This window comes from Scyliorhinus canicula, chromosome 18 (assembly GCF_902713615.1).
Source record: "Scyliorhinus canicula chromosome 18, sScyCan1.1, whole genome shotgun sequence".
Taxonomy (NCBI): Eukaryota; Metazoa; Chordata; class Chondrichthyes; order Carcharhiniformes; family Scyliorhinidae; genus Scyliorhinus; species Scyliorhinus canicula.
This window is the reverse complement of record NC_052163.1, coordinates 22,035,544-22,050,625: the sequence shown is the minus strand read 5'-3', so window position 1 is coordinate 22,050,625 and position 15,082 is coordinate 22,035,544. Positions and strand designations below refer to the sequence as shown.

The 15,082-nt window shown below is 47.5% G+C and overlaps 1 protein-coding gene and 1 non-coding gene across 7 annotated transcripts in view; both read left to right on the top strand.

The window, feature by feature from the left end:
• The window catches only part of LOC119953610 (transmembrane channel-like protein 7), a 60,734-nt gene that overhangs the window by 23,784 nt on the left and 21,868 nt on the right, over positions 1 to 15,082 (top strand). For all 6 annotated transcript variants that reach the window (XR_005458059.1, XR_005458058.1, XM_038778034.1 and 3 more), the window contains exons 3-5: positions 4,342 to 4,490; positions 7,126 to 7,287; positions 10,824 to 10,906. Coding sequence is in view for 4 of the 6 variants with exons in the window: in XM_038778034.1 (XP_038633962.1) it covers positions 4,342 to 4,490; positions 7,126 to 7,287; positions 10,824 to 10,906 (394 nt within the window). In the remaining 2 variants the exon portion in view is untranslated. The remainder of the gene's footprint in view (positions 1 to 4,341; positions 4,491 to 7,125; positions 7,288 to 10,823; positions 10,907 to 15,082) is intronic.
• trnay-gua lies at positions 6,673 to 6,760 on the top strand. The gene is given in 2 exon segments: positions 6,673 to 6,709; positions 6,725 to 6,760. It is a non-coding gene; the product is annotated as a tRNA-Tyr (tRNA).

Here is a 15,082-nt window from a genome sequence, read left to right as displayed (position 1 = left end):
GTACGGTCGTTAAATTTACTGATGATACAAAGACAGATAGGAAGTTAAGTTGTGAAGAGGACACGAGGGGCGGGATTCTCCGACCTTCCGCCGGGTTGGAGAATCGCCGTGGCACTGTGCGAATCGTGCAACACCGCTGCGACGCCATTCTCCGATGCGTGCGAAAACGGGCACTCGGCCGCACGGAGAATGGCGGAAAACAGCTGTAGTGGCGATTCTCCGATGGAGCAGGGATTCTTCGGGCCGGATGGGCCGATGTCATGCCGGCGCCGTTCTAACATGCTATAAAACAGCGGCAACCAGTCGTGCTGGCTGACGTTGCGGGAGGAGGTGGACAACGGCGTGGGGAGGCCCCAGGGGAGGGGTGGGTGTGGTTGACGGCATTGGGGGTGGGGAGCCCGGGAGGGGGAGCGGCACAGCCGTGTCTGCTGGCGGTGTGGGGTGGCTGCCGGGGGTGGGGGTGGTGAAGGAGCGGTGGGGTCGACAAAGGCTGCAGGTGGCCACAGCCCACCATGGCAGGGTGGATCCAACGGGCAGACGCCATGACGGCGGACACACGGCTGTCCACCCAACCGGTTCGCTGTCGTGGTGCAGGTGGCCCGGCCGTCCTGACGTGTGCCAGACCCCCCCCCCCACCAAACTGGTGGCACCCACCAACGGGTAGGTCCAGGGCAGCAGCCCCCCGGAGAGGGCAATGGCACCAGAAGGTGGCCCTGGAAAGGGGGACGTCCGGCAGGTGTCAGGGCACCGAGGGATCAGGGGTGGGGTGCGTGCTGGCAACCCAGCCGGTCATGTAGCCTGTGGCACCTGGTTGTGGAGCGGGGTATACCAATGCTGAAACCCTGTCTACTCCCACCTCCTACAGATCGTACAATGTTTAGCCATTTCCCAGCATTGTTGGCTGCCGTGGCGGGGCTGCTGCTCTGCTTGAGGCCTAGTGGGAACTGGAGCACAGGGAGGTGGCGGAGCCAGTTGTAGAGCAGCAGGCTGCAGTGGGGCACATGCAAGGCACCCAGGCAGCAGTGCCGCACATGCGAGAGGCGCAGGAGGAGCACCACGCCGTGCGGAAGCCACAGCACGAGGATAACGAGGTGGAGGAGAAAGAGGAGGGTGTGCTACGGCCATGGAGGTGTCGATGCGACAACGTGTGTACCGGCCCGGCATGTTCTTCGCGGACCTCCCGGACAAGGCGTGCAGGAGGAGACTCCGGATGATCCAGGAGACCGTCGCCCACATCTGCCACCCGATGGCACACCTGGCACCATGTGGTACCGGGGGTGGACATGCCCTCCCGGTGGCCGTCAAGGTGACGATCGCCCTCAACTTCTCCGCGACGGGGTCTTTCCAGTCGCCAAGTGGAGACCTGTCTGGCATTTCCCAGCCATCGGTGCACAGGTGCATCCGGGCCGTCACCGACGCCCTGTACAACTGGTACATACAGTTCCCTGTGTACCGCGCCCACCAGGACGCCCGCGCAGTGCGTTTCGCCGCTGTTGCCCGGATTCCCATGGTGCAGGGGGCGATGGATGGAGTGCACATCGCCCTGCGGGCCACCTCGGAGGAAAGGGCCACGTGCTTGAACAGGGAGGACACGTACTCCATGAACGTGCAGGCGGTCTGTGACCACAGGATGATGATCCTGCAAGTCTGCGCCAGGTACTCTGGCAGTGTGCATGACTCTTTTATATTGGCCCAATCATTCATCCCCGACATGTTCGAGGTACAACCCCCCCCCCCCCCCCCCCCCCCCCCGGTTGCAGGGCTGGTTGCTTGGCGACAGAGGTTATCCGTTGCGGTTGTGGCTGATGACACCTATACGGAGGCCACAGACCGACGCAGAGCGCCACTACAATGATGCCCATGCAGCGCCCAAGGCTGTGGTCAAGAGGTGCTTTGGGCTGCTGAAGATGCACTTCAGGTGCCTGGACCGCTCTGGGGGGACCCTCCAGTACTTGTCGGAGAGGGTCGGCCGCATTGTCGTGGTCTGCTGCGTCCTGCACAACACAGCCCAGCAGAGGGGCGATGTGCTGGAGGAGGAGGACGGTCAGTATGAGGGGAACTCTTCTCCAGGCGAGGGGGAAGCAGATGCACGGGCCATGGGGGGATGGATGGCAACAGGAGGCTGCCCAGCGCCGCCGGCTGGGCCAGCAGGCATGGGTGTCGCTGGTAGCTGCACGTTTCAGCGACCACGGTGGGGGTGAGTAGTGACGGGCACAGACAGCAGAGTTCGGCACGTCCCCCACCACGGACCACCCTCACCTCCCCCAACCCCACATCACCCTCACCTCCCCCACCCCCACATCACCCTCAGCTCCCCTACCACCACATCACCCGCATGCATACCACCCCTCCATGACACATTCACCTGCGGCACAATAGGATGGGGACACACAGTTGATGGTGTAAGCGGGTCTGGTACAAGGCATGGAAGATGATGACAGCCCGCCGTGTGATGGGCTCCAAGCCATACATCGTTTGACAATGTCTGACTCATGGCCACATCAAGACCCTCCACCTGGTGGACCCTGCACGCGGCCCAGACACTGCATCCCATGGCCCTGTTGTATGACTGGGGGCGGGTTGGCGTGGGAGAACCGTGGGGGCAGAGGGGGTGGTGGTGTGCAGGGCCACACGTCACACACACCAGAGCTCAGCGGACTTAACAGGGACCGTAAGGATGTTTCTCCTTGTGGGGGAATCTAGAAAGAGGGGACACCATTTAAAAATAAGGAGTCTCCCATTTAAGAATAGATAAGGATAAATTTCTTCTCTCGGAAGGTCTCAAGTCCTTGAAATTTTCTTCCCCAGAGAGGGGTGGAGGGCCATTGAATATTTTTAAGGCAGAGGTATATTGATTCTCTTGTTAGTCAAGAATCTAAGGATATCAGGGGGAGGCCGAATGTAGAATTGGGTCACAATCAGATCAACCATGATCTTATTGAATGATGGAGCAGGCTTGAGGGGCCAAAGGCCGATGCCTGCTCCTAAATGGTATGTTCATAAGTATGCAGTATTTATATGGCAGTTCCAGTTAAGTGTGTGCCCATGCCATGGTCAAGTGATTGATATGCATGCATACATTTCTCAGTCAGTAATGTTGCTGTTCATGAAATGGTTCCTGCAGGTATCCGGGTTACAGCGCGAGGTAACTTGCACATTTTCCCATTCTCTAATGAATGACTATTCTCTTGGTGGGGGAGTTGGGTTGAAAAGAGATAAGTCAACTATCTTTGTGGTTAAGGGGACTTTAAGATGATAAATCGGACAATGGAAGGTACCGTAAGGATGTTTCTCCTAGTGGTGGAATCTAGAGAGAGGGGACACCATTTAAAAATAAGGAGGGGAACGGAGTCAGCCATACACCGGATATGGCAACATGTTACCTGGGTGATCAACGGGTGGAAGTCGGGGTGGTGGAGATGGCAATCGGTAGGGTGGTTGGGAATTCGGGTTGGGTAGGCGGTCCATTGGGGGGGAATTGGGGGTACCTAGGGAGTTTGGGGTATTGCCGGGTGATGGAACCATCAATTCACCAGACACGTGTTTCCGATATGAATCTAGGCTTTAATCGACTTACTTCAGAGCCAGCCTGTTACCCGTTGATGAACTCATAGTGAACTCAGGCTGACTCTGGACAAGGGTATTTATACAGCGGCACTAGGGGGAGGAGATGTGGGCGGAGCCAAGGGTGGAGCCCAGTACAAGTTCCTGAGTGCTCTCAGAGCTACTCCCCCTAGTGGTAGGATAGCGCCACAGCGCTTTACAAAGACAGTGTGAATTATCATATATACACATATATTACATCCACCACACCGGGCCAGGGGGCGGGGGAGTCCATTGGCCTGTGAGGGACTGGGGCAGGTTTGTTGTGTATGTGGGGGGTTGCTGTGGGTCAGTGTCAAAGTTACCCAAAAGCTGAAATTGATTTTAAATCTACTAACGCTTTCTGAATAAACTGTCACTGTAACACAGTCAGGACCATTCAAAGTTTGCAGATCGCATCAGAGGATGGGAGCCGGGTTCAATTCCGACCTTGGGTGACTGTGTGGGTTTCTTCCGGGTACTCTTGTTTCCTCCCACAGTCCAGTGCAGAATAGAGTGGGGGTGTGGGCCTAGGTAGGGTTCTCTATCGGAGGGTCGGTGCAGGTTCAATGGGCCAGATGGTCTCCTTCTGCACTGTCTGGACTCTATGTTCATTATAATCTATACTAATTAATCTATAAAATATATCTGGCATGCTGATCCAAAGAATCATTTTGTCCATACGCCCTCAAAGTGGATCAGTAAAGGAAGTGACCCATTTCTTTGTCCATTTGCAATTTACGTTTAACTTTTCCACAGCGATAAAAGGAAGTACAACAGTGGATCTCTCAGCAGCTGGGAGACCTGGAAGCAAAGCCAGCAGAAATTACTGAAGAAGCTCAAGGAGGAAGCATCACATGCCATATCCTGGCTAGAACTGTGGAAGGGCTCTCTGGGTGAAATAGAAGGTACGAGTGACTTCTTCAGTGTGGGATGTTGTTGATAGCACGGGAAGCATCAAAGCGTTAAGTGCAAAGGAGAAATCAGCTTTCTGAAGATTTTCCCACCGGGAGGAGATGGAGATATATTTTAGTCAAAGTAAACATCACTACAGCTCAGTGTAGGTACCTGAATGAATTTGATAGACGGTAGGATTGTTTTTAAAGTTTCTCATGTAATAAGTTGAAGAAAGAAAGACAAAGCTGGGGACAATAGTACAGAAGAACAGATACCTGGAAGTGATCGCTCATCAAGCAGTTCAGCTGATCTATCCATTAAATATTAGTAATTAGGAGTTGTTACAACACTTTATTAAGCGTTTGCAGGAAATAATAAATACCACCAGCGATGAATGGATAAAAAGTAAAAGTGTGGGTGAAGGAGGGGACATTCATTTATGTAGCACAACCTCGGAATATCCCAAAGCATCACCCAGCCAGGGAAGCACTTTTCAAAGCATAGTAACTGTTGTAATGTAGGGAACAACACCAACCAATTTGAGCACAGCAAGATCCCAAAAACAGCAAAGTGATAACAGCCAGATTTTTTTTACTGATGTTGATTACTAAACAATAGTCTCATGGAAAGGTTCAGATTGTTTATACAGAGAACATTGACCGTACCTAGGCAGCATTTTAAAGCTTTACATTTACTAAGAAGCTGTGATGGCATTCACCCCAAATCCATGGTCAATTTTGAAGATAGTAAGGAAACACTATCCATTGTTCGTGCTCCCAAAATGTTCAGCAGGAATTGAAATCCTGCAGCCTCGCAGACGCACTCCCACTGTCACTGAGGCAAGAGAATGGCAGAAGGTCGGTGGGCTCAACTGAGACCCAGATAAATCCATCGGGGATAACCTGTTGGGAGCAGAGCTTCCCACCTACCCAAATACAGACATCAATGTAGAAGTCAAGGTTGGGACAGAGGCACCCCAGCATTGTCTTTGTTCTAGAAGTGTCTACATTCCTGGTCCTCAGAGAAAACCTGGTGTAGGATCAGCAGAGAAATGCCCAGTGAGGCCAGGCGTATGATTCTGTGAACCTATTAAGCGTGACCACACCCGGATGAACTGAAGAAGAACTGGACTGTTTTTGCTGTAAGAAACAGGTTAAGCGCATCCCACTCGCAAAGAACCCTGAAAGATATTTCTGGGGGTCAGGATGAGGTGGGTAAATTGACCAACAGACCACTTTTCCAACTCTCCAATGGGTGGGAATCTTAGATGCTTGGGTATAGGGTGGATACGTGGGTTTGAGTAGGGTGATCTTTGTTCGGCACAACATCGAGGGCCGAAGGGCCTGTTCTGTGCTGTACTGTTCTATGTTCTATGTTCTATGTTCTCCAGTGGCCTGTGTGCCTGTCAAACATTGGGGTCAATAGCAAATATCCCAGGTGGGCACTTCTGCCCCAGGTGTAAGCCCTCAGATCTTGGGGCTCCATGTTTTTTGTAATCTAACAAACTCACACAGGAATGTTACCTTGTTGTCCCTAATGTCAGCATTTTCCAAACTTCAATGATAACTTACACCGATTTCCTCCAACGTAAATGCAGCATCTAATAACCTCTTTCTTAGGACAATCGTATCTGCTGGTTGGTCTTGAATTATTAGCATGTACTTTGCAATCATGTTTGCCGTTTTATTATAAAGTCCTGGAGTAGCTATGATTTTTGACTTTGTAGGTGCCGGGGCTATGTATGATATTTTCTCACAGAATATCAACAATAATTTGTATGACTTTAAGCTGTGGATACCAACAGATATTGGGGTTATCCACCGATAGCCTTGTGCAAACCTACAGAGCAAATTAATTTGAAGAGGTACCAACCAACCAGCAGGCAATGGAAAGGCAAATGGGGCAGTGCATTATGGGCTAGACTGGTAGAACTTGCAGGCCATATGAGCCACAATTTGGAAATCCTGCCATTATATCAAATTTCCAAAAGTGTGGACTTTCTACTCACTTTAGTATTCAATAGAGTAACGCTGTTTAGCATGGCTCACTTGCAAATCATGAATAGATGGATGGATATGTGTCTCCATCAGGATTTCTGCACTGGGAAAGTAATGGAAAATACTTTGTCATATTGGAGCGTTTCCTTGAGTGAAATAATAAGTGAGGTCACGTATGCAACACACAAAGGCCTATCCTTTGATAGCTCAACTGGTAGAGCGAAGGACTGTAGATGATTAAAGCTTACATCCTTAGGTCGCTGGTTCAATTCCGGCTCGATGGAACCCTTTTTATGGGCGGCACGGTAGCACAGTGGTTATCACTGTTGTTCCACAGCGCCAGGGACTCGGGTTCGATTCCCAGCTTGGGTCACTGTCTGTGCAGAGTCTGCACGCTCTCCCTGTGTCTGCGTGGGGTTTCCTCCGAGCGCTAAGGTTTCCTCCCACAAGTCCCGAAAGACATGCTTGTTAGGTGAATTGGACATTCTGAATTCTCCTTCAGTGTACCCGAACAGGAGACGGAATGTGGCGACTAGGGACTTTTCACAGTAATTTCATTGCAGTGTTAATGTAAGCCTACTTGTGACAATAAAGATTGTTATTATTATTTTATGTACAATTCACTGATTTGTGCTCTGTTGCGGACTAGGTCGATATGGTAATGGCATCCAGTCATACTTCACCTTCCTGCGCTTTTTGGTCTTCCTGAACCTTTTTGCCTTCCTTTTGGTTGGTGGTTTTGTGCTTCTCCCATCCATCTATATCAGTAAAATGAAACTCAATCAGACAGTCGCAGAGCAGCCGCAGAACAGTGAGTATATCAAGACTGTGTCACACAAAACCAGCACACCAATTTCTATCACGATTAATACACCTTGTGCATGTTCCTCTTTAAATGGGCTAAATAGCTGACTTTTAAAGCAGACCAAGGCAGGCCAGCAGCATGGTTCAATTCCCGTAACAGCCTCCCCGAACAGGCGCCGGAATGTGGCGACTAGGGGCTTTTCACAGTAACTTCATTTGAAGCCTACTTGTGACAATAAGCGATTTTCATTTCATTTCATTTTCATTTCATTTCATTTCAATTGGTTTATCCAGTTAAATTGACAGGTTAAATAAGTTGGCTCTTTAGTAATAAGCACTGTTAACTACCTTTTTAACGATCGAAGCTGAGATGCGTGCATGTATGGTAGCCAACATTCAGCATATTCAGCTACCCATTCTTCCATTGCTTTGACTGACTGTCTGTTGGTGGGCAGTATTTGTTGTGTTCGGGCCATTCTTGTTTCCAAGAATTTTTCAGAGTCTCTTCCTGTAATAAAAGATCCCTCCTGGTCTTTCATTGTGATTACCTTTGACTTTATTTCAAATTGAGCTGGTCCCGAGGTGCTAATTTAAAAATATCTCTGCAGTCTCTATTTGTTTTCTTTTAATTGAACATGGAAACTTTGTGTGGCACCTGTCCTATTGCCGCTGTGAATAATTGCCCTGTTTGGCACTAGGAATTCGAGATCACCACAAAGAGGTTTTACCGAAGGTTTGATGTGTTTGTCAGAGATTTCTGTAATCTAACTCATTTACCCCTAAAAACCAATGATTTACTCACTAGGATTTTATGCTTAACCATTGGAAATAGTAAGTCATCTATATCTAAAGTTTTATTTCATGGGCCTTCATTTACATTGTAGGCAGTGATCTTAAACTGAGAATATCCCATTTACACTGTCACTGTTAGTGTCAGACTGAGAATATCCCATTTACACTGTCACTGTTAGTGTCAAACTGAGAATATCCCATTTACACTGTCACTGTTAGTGTCAGACTGAGAATATCCCATTTACACTGTCACTGTTAGTGTCAGACTGAGAATATCCCATTTACACTATCACTGTTAGTGTCAAACTGAGAATATCCCATTTACACTGTCACTGTTAGTGTCAGACTGAGAATATCCCATTTACACTGTCACTGTTAGTGTCAGACTGAGAATATCCCATTTACACTGTCACTGTTAGCCTCAGACTGAGAATATCCCATTTACACTGTCACTGTTAGTGTCACTGAGAATATCCCATTTACACTGTCACTGTTAGTGTCAGACTGAGAATATCCCATTTACACTGTCACTGTTAGCCTCAGACTGAGAATATCCCATTTACACTGTCACTGTTAGTGTCAGACTGAGAATATCCCATTTACACTGTCACTGTTAGTGTCAGACTGAGAATATCCCATTTACACTGTCACTGTTAGCCTCAGACTGAGAATATCCCATTTACACTGTCACTGTTAGTGTCAGACTGAGAATATCCCATTTACACTGTCACTGTTAGTGTCACTGAGAATATCCCATTTACACTGTCACTGTTAGTGTCAGACTGAGAATATCCCATTTACACTGTCACTGTTAGTGTCAGACTGAGAATATCCCATTTACACTGTCACTGTTAGTGTCAGACTGAGAATATCCCATTTACACTGTCACTGTTAGTGTCAGACTGAGAATATCCCATTTACACTGTCACTGTTAGTGTCAGACTGAGAATATCCCATTTACACTGTCACTGTTAGTCTCAGACTGAGAATATCCCATTTACACTTTCACTCTTAGTGTCAGACTGAGAATATCCCATTTACACTGTCACTGTTAGTGTCAGACTGAGAATATCCCATTTACACTGTCACTGTTAGTGTCAGACTGAGAATATCCCATTTACACTGTCACTGCTTAGTGTCAGACTGAGAATATCCCATTTACACTGTCACTCGTTAGTGTCAACTGAGAATATCCCATTTACACTGTCACTGTTAGTGTCAGACTGAGAATATCCCATTTACACTGTCACTGTTAGGCCTCAGACTGAGAATATCCCATTTACACTGTCACTGTTAGTGCTCAGACTGAGAATATCCCATTTACACTGTCACTGTTAGCCTCAGACTGAGAATATCCCATTTACACTGTCACTGTTAGTGTCAGACTGAGAATATCCCATTTACACTGTCACTGTTAGTGTCAGACTGAGAATATCCCATTTACACTGTCACTGTTAGTGTCAGACTGAGAATATCCCATTTACACTGTCACTGTTAGTGTCAGACTGAGAATATCCCATTTACACTGTCACTGTTAGTGTCAGACTGAGAATATCCCATTTACACTGTCACTGTTAGTGTCACTGAGATATCCCATTTACACTGTCACTGTTAGTGTCAGACTGAGAATATCCCATTTACACTGTCACTGTTAGTGTCAGACTGAGAATATCCCATTTACACTGTCACTGTTAGTGTCAGGCTGAGAATATCCCATTTACACTGTCACTGTTAGTGTCAGACTGAGAATATCCCATTTACACTGTCACTGTTAGTGGCAGACTGAGAATATCACATTTACACTCTCACTGTTAGTGTCAGACTGAGAATACCCCATTTACAGTGTCTATTCTAGTCTCAAACTGAGGAGTGCATATATACACTACAGGCACCAGTCACCGCCACAGGCTGGGCAACACAGCCTTGCCACTGGATTTAAACCATTATCATAGAATTTACAGTGCAGAAGGAGGCCATTCAGCCCATCGAGTCTGCATCGGCTCTTGCAAAGAGCACCCTACCCAAAGTCAACACCTCCACCCTATCCCCATAACCCAGTAACCCCACCCAACACTAAGGGCAATTTTGGACACTAAGGGCAATTTATCATGGCCAATCCACCTAACCTGCACATCTTTGGACTGCGGGAGGAAACCGGAGCACCCGGAGGAAACCTGCGCACACACGGGGAGGATGTGCAGACTCCGCACAGACAGTGACCCAAGCTGGAATCGAACCTGGGACCCTGGAGCTGTGAAGCGATTGTGCTATCCACAATGCTACCGTGCTTATTATTTGCACATTATTTGCAGCATTTGGCATGAATGCCAGTTCATTAGTCTATTTGGTATCTGTACCTGTTTGGTTCTAGATATCATGGACGCCTCTTGACATTTTAAATGGAATAGCAGTATCTGCATTGGATTAATGTTTAACCTAATCGGTTTATATGTATATTTCCCCAGAGTGTCCAGGGGCTCCGGAAGACCACCCATCCCATGTCAAGGCCTGGGATGTGAAACTACCCTCACACTTCCTGGGGTCTCACAGTACTTTTCTCCCAGGCAGGCTGCAGCCTGGTGTTCGCTTTACAGTACAATTTCAGTGTTGGTGCTAAATACACTTTCAGTGGTGCATTCTTATTGCACTAGCTCACATTAACTTACACCGTAGTCAATTAAGCTGCTGAGGACTGTACAGTAAATCAGCAGACACAACATTAACAAAATGTGTTTTTAATTTCCTTTTCAGCCTCTGAATGTTTCAAGTACGATCCATACCACCATGGCTTGGTTCCTTTTTACGCGTATATCTTGGATCTGTTCTCCGGAACGGTAAGTTATTTTAGCTGAGAAAAGAGACATGCTGTCAAAGCTTTTCATCTGGCACTCATCTGGACAGCCACACACGATAAACCAACAGTAAAGGGAACAACAATTTAAATTGCCTGAGAAGAGATTGGTTGGCAAGTAGGCTCTGATTGGCAGATGCGCTGCCATGGAGAATGCAGCAGGAAAGAGTTAACTACCAAGGCTTGTGTTACAAATTAAAACCAGACAGGTCAACTCTGATTGGTCAAGGTATTGCCCTGGGGAACAAACCGGGGAATGGCCGTCCCCCTAGCTTTTGTTTTGCTGGAAAAGGTGAAAGTGCTGGAAATGCTCAGCAGGCCTGGCAGCATCTGTGGAGGGAGAAACAGAGTTCACGTTTCGAGTCCGCATGACTCTTCCTCAGAGATGCTGCATTTTCCCAGTATTTTTATATTTTCATTTTCGATTTCCACCATCCGCAGTGTTTTGATTTGATTTGATGTCATGACCACTGTATGGTTGGCCCAGTAACATAACCACTGGGTAATTCAAGGGTAGAATGAATGCAGCTAAATTTGTTGACACGTGAGGTTTGTGGTCAGTACCAAAGAGAACTAATGTTGCATATTCCCCTACAAATGGAGGGGGGAGCGCAGTTTGACCACATAATCCTTCCATCCACCACATGTTTGCTCAGTGCCCACAAAAACGGCGTCAAACGTTGCGATTAATGCCTTGTGGTCTCGAGTTAAATTTTTTAATTGAGGTTTATAAGTAATTGCTCCTAAAATCTCCCCTTCTGCCTCTGTACGCTGTCATTTGGTCAATTAACTCAGATAATTAGTTTAAGCCGGCACTCCGAAGTGAAAAACCGCTTGGTATTAACAGCTGGGGAGGTAGAGTGACAGGGTAATGGAAGACCTGATAGATTTGGTGCGCAGAATTAATTAAGAGGCTAGGAATATTGTCCGATCTGTGTCTTTCTCTCTCTCGAATTACCAGTCCTTTGATGGTTTCTAAGGGAAAGTACTTGGATACCCCATTGGCAAATGTGGCACATTTACCAGGACCATGCAAAGTGATCTCTAAAGTCACACAGCAGAATCAGGTTTGCAAATCTTAGGGGGGAAGAGGGGGGAAGAAGAGGGGGAAGAAGAGGGGGGAAAAGGGGGGAAAAGGGGGGGAAGGGGGGAAAAGGGGGGGAAAGGGGGGAAAGGGGGGGGGAAGAGGGGGGAAGATCAAAACATCAAAAACGCTGAAAAAAGATTCAAATATCAAAAGTAATGGACAAAAAGAAAACTTTTTTCCCTCTTGGATTAACAGCTGTTTTAGCTATTGAACAATAATTTGTAAAAAGGAAAATACAGTAGTTTAAGAAACTTAGATTACGGGGACAGATGTTTTAGCCTTCACCTAGTTGATCGCTCGCAAGCAGGTCCTGTTGAGGTGGAGGTGTGGCAGGGGGGTCTAATGGAGTTCCTGTATCTGGAGAAGGTGAAATTTTCTCCAAGAAAGGCAGATGAGGGGTTCCACCATAGATGGGGTTTGTTTATCTTACATTTTGGGGATCTGGTCGCCACCAGGGGGTGGGGGGAGGGGTTGTGTTCGGCTTGTGCTTATTTTTTGTAAAAATGTGAAAATGTTGAAAATTTTAATAAAAATATATATTTTTACAAAGAAACTTGGACAACAGCATAAAATTGCAATGTTCATAATTAACACCACAAAACAATAACATTGTGAGATTGCAACAACTCCCCACAAGATGGCGCCATCACATGTTTTATTGAATTAATTTAGTTTGTAGAAACCAGCCAAAAGGTGGGCACTGATCTTCTCTTAACACCTTTATAGTTGCTGCTCACTTCATGCAATTATTCTCACTAAAATAACTACCTTGAGTACCTCATCTCGCCAATCTCCCCAGTTAGTGGACTTTAACCAGATACCGGTACATATCATCACAGGTCAAATGGCTAATTTGCTACATGTGGTGTTATAGATAACTACAGTACTAAATCCCGGCTCATGGTCAAGAGCTCCAACATAACAAATTTAGAGGGTGGCGAAGGTAAGGCCGTACAATTTAAATTATAATTGGCATCTAAATCCATGCAACCTGCATTGGGCTTTGGTGGAGAGACTTTGATGAGAAGCCTGAACTACTTAGTGGCAATTAGCTTGTTCTGAAAATGCACCATCTTTAAAGTAGACTTTAAGGTGAATGTGTAGGTGAGCCACTGGCTAAGGGCGGATGGAGGCTTGGTCCCAGAGCTCTGCGGCTCTTCAAAATTGAATGACATCAACATATATTCCCTTAAATGGAGAAAATTGAGAGACTGTTATTTTACTGTCTGCGTGGGAGCCATTGTACCATTTACACTGAAGCGTTACAGGGAATCAGGACAAGTGACTCTTGGAGATAGACTAATGCTGCCTGGTGTGTCCTTCAATTTCCGTTACTAACTGCAGCTTGTAAGCTGATCCAAAAACAATTAAAGTTCACCCATTTAAACTTGTGGCATTTAACCGAGGCAGGCAAGTATAGTTTATATAGCTTCATGGTTTAACAAAATGATCCTTTTTTAACTCCATGTTACTCCACTGGAGGTTTGTGTGATTTTCTGTCATGTATCAGGTTGAAAATTATTTCCAGGAACTAATCTTCATCAAAAGATTTAATAAACATGTTTAATAAACTATCTTATGGAGAACAAATAAGTCCTGAAGGAAAAATTAAGTTTCAATGGAGTGTCAACGTTGGAAAGTGCTTTTAGCATTTAAAAATGCTGCAAGGCCCTTCACAATAGGTGAAGCGGACTGGGAACTAGCACTTATAGAACAGATGTGAAGAGTGAGCAAAGGCATAGATATGTTTTGAAGAGGATTTAAAGGTGTAGGGAAGGAGTGGAGGAGATCTGTGGTGCTGTGGTGGTGTCCCTATCTCTGAACCTGTAGTTCCGGGGCCATGAAAGGTCTGTGTTCATCATGTGGCCAATCATGTCGATTATCAGCCCGTAAATCCTTCCAATATGCCTGATGGTGGGCGGTGAGAGCGGGAGAGTTTTCCTGGTCAGCCAGACTGCAGAAACCAAGGTGGCACTTTGCCAAGCATAATCGACCAATCCAATGGAAGTCCATGGATGCCATAATCTTCCTCGGTCATGGTGCCTGAAGGAGGTGGAGTGAAGTAGCTAGAACGAGGGTTGGAGAAGAGAATTCCATACCGCAGGCTCGCGAAAGGTCGATGACCTTCCCCAATAGCAGACCATAGTGAGGAAGGGAGCAGTTGCACAGGGTGAAGCGGAGAAGATGCCACCTGGGATATTGACTGAAAGAGGTTACAGTGGCGCAGAAGAGTGACGCCATTTTAAGTGAGGCTAAGATGTGGAAATCTGCGTGTGGGGACCGGAGGATCCAATGGAGGTTTTCCATTATGGTGGCGAATGTGGATCAGCAAGGGATAAGGGATGGGATATAACCAAATGGGAAAAGAGTCCTGTAACCAGCGCATTTAGCCAGGTATTTCCCAGAAGCTTGCAGCACCCAGAAACACCACGCTATCCACTGGGACTCTGGTTCTATTCAGGCCTTAACGGGGAACACCCTGCTGAGGCCGCACTTAACTTCATTTCCTGCACTGAGGAGGTCTGCTCGCCGACCCTCAAAGCCCCAACTCACCCATAAGTGGGTCCTTGGGCCCTCCCTGCACCCCACCAGCTCCATGCAGGGCACCCCGGGGCCCAATCCCCTCCATGGGAAATATGCCAGCTTGGCAATCCCAGCCTGGCAACCTGGCAGTGCCACCTGGGCACCATGGCAGTGCCAGGCTGGCACCCAGGTGGCACTGCCATGGTACCAGACTGGCAATGCCAAGGTACTGGGGTGGTGCCAGTAGTGCCAGGGTGCCACCCTGTCAAGAGGGCAAGCACCTGGGGGCCTCCAAACCCCCGGGAGATGCCCACGAGTGCTCTCTCACCTGGTCCCTGTTTGTGGAGACCAGCACTGAACAGCACTCGGCCAAGGGCTCCAAGGTGAAAGGTAAGAATCCAAAGCCTGAGGGGAGAGCAAATTAGAGTGAGACTAGCTAACTCCAAAATATTTCCAAAATAGTGATCCCGCCCACAATGAGCGGGATTCAGATCACAACACCTCGCGAGATCACGCTAGATCCCGCAAGGCGTGGCAACCTAGGTAGAT